Source organism: Spermophilus citellus (assembly GCF_964194105.1).
Source record: "Spermophilus citellus genome assembly, chromosome: 2".
NCBI classification, from domain to species: domain Eukaryota; kingdom Metazoa; phylum Chordata; class Mammalia; order Rodentia; family Sciuridae; genus Spermophilus; species Spermophilus citellus.
In genome coordinates this window covers 196,288,986-196,293,366 of record NC_138183.1, presented here as the reverse complement: position 1 = coordinate 196,293,366, position 4,381 = coordinate 196,288,986, and the positions used below count along the sequence as shown (strand labels likewise).

General features: G+C 44.6%; 1 protein-coding gene across 1 annotated transcript; it reads right to left on the bottom strand.

Annotated features, from left to right (window-relative positions):
- Positions 1-1,425: 1,425 nt before the first annotated feature.
- On the bottom strand, positions 1,426-2,379 carry LOC308642066 (olfactory receptor 51G2-like; the record flags this gene model as incomplete). The annotated part of the gene is made up of 1 exon (XM_081280668.1): positions 1,426-2,379. One exon carries the CDS (start codon positions 2,377-2,379, stop codon positions 1,426-1,428), a length of 954 nt encoding a protein of 317 aa, XP_081136794.1.
- Positions 2,380-4,381: the final 2,002 nt, after the last annotated feature.

Sequence of the window (4,381 nt, the reverse complement as noted above, 5' to 3'; positions counted from 1 at the left end):
CCTCTTTTTTTACATAGAGGGCAAAAGCAGCCCTTTCCCTTATAGGAGCCTAATAGGAAATCATTTTTCCTTTAGTCAGAGCCTAATAGGAAATCACTTGTTCTACCCTGCCCTCCTGTCTGTTTCTCCTCCTCTCTTGTCTTAGTCATTTCTATGCATTTTCATAGTCAATAAACTCCTGACTGTCCAGATGGCCATGGATATGGTCAAAATACTTAATAGGACTATCATGGCTCCTATTAAATTTGAGTGATTTTTTTTTTTCTCCCCCAGGAATATCCTTATTTCAATTCAAGAAAAATGTATGGGTATTTTAAGAGTGAATAAGTCAAAGAAAATGTCTGTGATGGAGTAAGACACCCTTCAGTCTCCTGAAAAGCTTTTCCCAATTCTCCTTCCAAGCTAACAACATACTTGACCCCTTCCTAAGCTGCACCCTTAGAAATAGCCTCCTTGACTATATGATAGAGGAGAATCGCAACTAGCCCCCAAGGTCTCGAATGTGGTGCGTTCCATTCCAGTTTATTAACTGCTTCTTTTCCTCACAGGCCTCAGACATTGAGATCTCCCAAGTGCTCTCCCTTCCTAAGAATCAGCTGTGTTTCTTTCACCTGCTTCCCTCTCCCTAGTCATTTACTCAACAATAAGCATTGAGCTCTATCTACACGGTAGCCACTGTTCTTGGTGCTGGAGATATAGTTTTTTTGTCTGTTTAAATGCGGTTCTGAGTCTCTGACCTTGTGGAGTTTACAACCTAGCAGGACAGTGAGTGGCCAAGTGAGTGGCCATTCCACCTTACCATTGGTACCTGAGAAACTAGCACTATCCAAAAATCATAGCAAACAGCTTCCTTAGGTTCAGTAACCAAACTTTCTAGCTCAAAGCAGAGATCACACATGAAGGGAACCAAGAGGAAACTAGCACTCTCTAAGCTGCAAATAAGTGCCAGATTAATCTAACATGTACAGTGTTCTCGTGTGTTTCCCCTTCACATGCATCCCTTTTCTATTTGTATAGGATCTAGTTAATATTAAATTTTGGGAGAAGGCAGCAAGTAATAAGGTTCATACACTTTACCGTAGTTCTTAGGTTTATAAATCAAATGGGAAAGAATTTCAGTGAAGAGATGCCTGTTCACGTAGATATGCACAAACATCCTGTCAGGTAGTTAAATCCCCTGGATGAGATGTCACAACATATACAAGTTTGAAAGTTCAGCTCTGAGTCTTTAATGAGAGAGAATAAAGCTAGGATTACCAGTGATACTTTATGTTCTGTATTCAAAGCTGCAATTTGGAGACTAACAGTGCCCCACAAAGGGATCAACTGTAAAAGATGAGTCACTTTAAAAACCTTAAATTAACTCTTCCCCTACAGCTTACCCAAGCCCAGACTCAAAGGTCATAAGAACTGGGTCCTTTCATTCTAAGAAACATCAACCCGTTTCTGCTGGAAGCGCTTTAGGAGGCCCTGGCGGATCTGCTTAGACTTGATGCAGTACACAATGGGGTTCATGAAAGGTGGGACCAGGAAGTGCAAGTTGGCCATAAGCACTGCCAGAGCAGGGTAGCTGTGCTTCTCCACTCTGTGCAACACAGAGAGTCCTAGTTTGGGCAAATAGAAGATGAGCACAACACAGAGGTGTGACACACATGTGTTAAGCGCCTTGAGCCGCTCCCCAGGTGCTGCAATGGCCAGCACAGTCCGTAGGATTAGGACGTATGAGAGCATGATGAGGGATGAGTCGAGCCCTAGTGAGAGAAGGATGGAGATCAAGCCAACAAAGCTGTTGATCCAGGTGTCTGAGCAGGCCAATCCCACAAGGTCACAATGTAGGCAGTAGCAGTGAGAGAGTTCACTCATCTGGGGAAAGGGCAGTCGCCGCAGGAGAACTGGTGCAGGGAGGTTGAGCAAGACAGCCCTTGCGAGAATGGCAGCCCCCACTTTGGCCATGGCTGAGTGGGGAAGGATTGTGGCGTAGTGCAGAGGGTCCCGGATGGCAATAAAGCGGTCAAAGGCCATGGCCAGCAGCACACCAGATTCCACATAGGTGAAGGCATGAATGAAAAACATCTGTGCTGCACAAAGGTCAAAGGGCAGCTCTCGAGCACCCAGCCAGAAGAGCCGCACCATGGTGGGGAAGGTGGATGCACAGAGGCCCAGATCAGACGCTGCCAACATGGACAGGAAGATGTACATGGGTTCGTGTAAGGCTGGATCTGTGCGGATCAGGAAGAGGATGATACTGTTACCCACGATGGAAGTCACACAGACGAGGTTGATGGGGATGGAAACCCAATGCTGAGAGGCTTCTAGGCCTGGAAAGCCAGTGAGAAGGAAGGTAGTGTGAGCCGACGTGCTGTTGTTGCAGGAGAACATAGTGACTCCAGGAGGGAGTTGGCCGCCCTAGGAGTAAGAAGCATCATTCATTTGGTTAAGTGTAGGCTGGAAAGGAAGAGCTCTCTCATATGCCAGTATTGCCAGGCTTTGTACCTGCCTCTGTCACACACGTCACCACATGCTATTCATAACCCAAGCAACTATGGAGGTCAGGGCCACGTTCTGTTCAACCGCAAGGGATGCCATACATCTCAGTCCATGTGAATGGAAGCACAGAGGCCCAGATCAGATGCTGCCAACATGGACAGGAAGATGTACCCATGTACATCTTCCTGGAGTTGTGGCTCTCAGTCTATGCTCTCAGTGAGTGGCACTGGCCATGATCCAGGAACTGCATTGGTGACTCCCCACAGTGATACAAAACAGAAGACATGACAATGGTGGAAAGAGGCATTGAGTGTGATGGGTTTGTCTTGGTCTTGTACATGTATAACCTCGTAGTCTCGTGGGATATTTTTCTATTTTCTGATGAGAAAATTGGGACTGAGAGGCTGAGTACCTTTTCTGAGTTAATGAAGCTAGGTGCCAATCCAGAATTTAAATCCAAGTCGGTCAAATCTTGGCACTTTATTGTGAACTGATTCTTTGTCCACAGAATAATTTAAAGGCCCATTTTTCTGTCCCTCTAACTCCATTTCCCTCTAAAGCAAATGCAGTCATTTGAAATGGGAGCAATATGACCCACAGAAAGGAACAGTCTTCATACTAATTCAGCCAGGCCCCTCTGGGTCCTGTACATTTTTCCCACCTTTACGCACACTGGCTCATCCTCTGGAGGCAGAGCATAAGTTACATTCCCCGTCCACTGCACCCAAGAACACACCATGTCTGACACAAGGAGCCTGCATCCTCCCCGTCCTTCCCCAATGCTGCAGGATTAAAAAGGAGTTCACAATCAGTCCTTTCACATAATAAAAGGCCTCAGAATGGTTAGACATGGGAAAGACTATAAACTGCACTGCCAACACACATTTGTCATTTATTAAAATGTAATAGTAACTATGAAGCAGGCCAGAGACCCCCACCCAGAAGACCCTTACCATAATTAATCAGAAACCCCCACCATACTTGTAGCATGTAAGTGCTTATCCTGTGCAAAAAGCTCTGATACCAGCCATAACAAAAATCTGCAGAAGGCATTGTGGTTTATAGCTTCCTCTTTGTTTACAAGTGCCAGGTTTGGAGAAAAAAACTTTGAAACCCCTATCTGTATAGAGAATAGAATGAAATGTGCTTGTCATGAATCCCCTAGCCTCCACCCACCCCAAATGGGTCAACAGTTCAAAGAATTTCTGTACTCATTCTTCCTCTGAAGAATTCCTATGTGAGAGCCACCTCTGAATCCTGCAGTCTATAAACCTGCTTTCTGAAAATTCCTCAAGTGTCCAGCCTCTTCTGTCCTCCTTCAATCAAATACTACCCCAGAATTTTACAGCTAGTTTTTTATGGCTTCTTTCTACAATGAGGAAAGTTTGAAAGGTGAGGAATCCTTATCAACAGCTATGTTTAGAGTAAAGGGGCTGGGTGTGGTGGTGAACTGCTGTAAACCTGGCAATGTGGGAGGCTGAGGCAGGAGGATCACAGGTTTTAAGTCAATCTCTGTAACTTAGCTAGATCCTGTCTCAAAAGGGCTAGGTGTGTAGCTCAGTGGCAAAGTGCTCCTGAATTCAAAACTTAGTTGTTTCTTTTTCCCCTCTAATAAGACTATGACTCCAAAGCTGGTGTATCTATTCCTCCTCATTCTCATTCTTAAATTTTTTTTAAATGTCTTGATGGTTATAAAGACTAAATGAAAAATATAGGACTTAAAACCATGCCTGGCACATAGTAACTATTTTAATGCTTATTACTTATTGAGGATTTACCACCCCTTGAAGTAGGTATAATTATCATTCCCATGTTGCACATGGGAAAACTGAGGCACCAGGTGGATCAATAACTTGCCTAAGGTCATGAAGTTAGATGTGACTGAGCCAGAGCA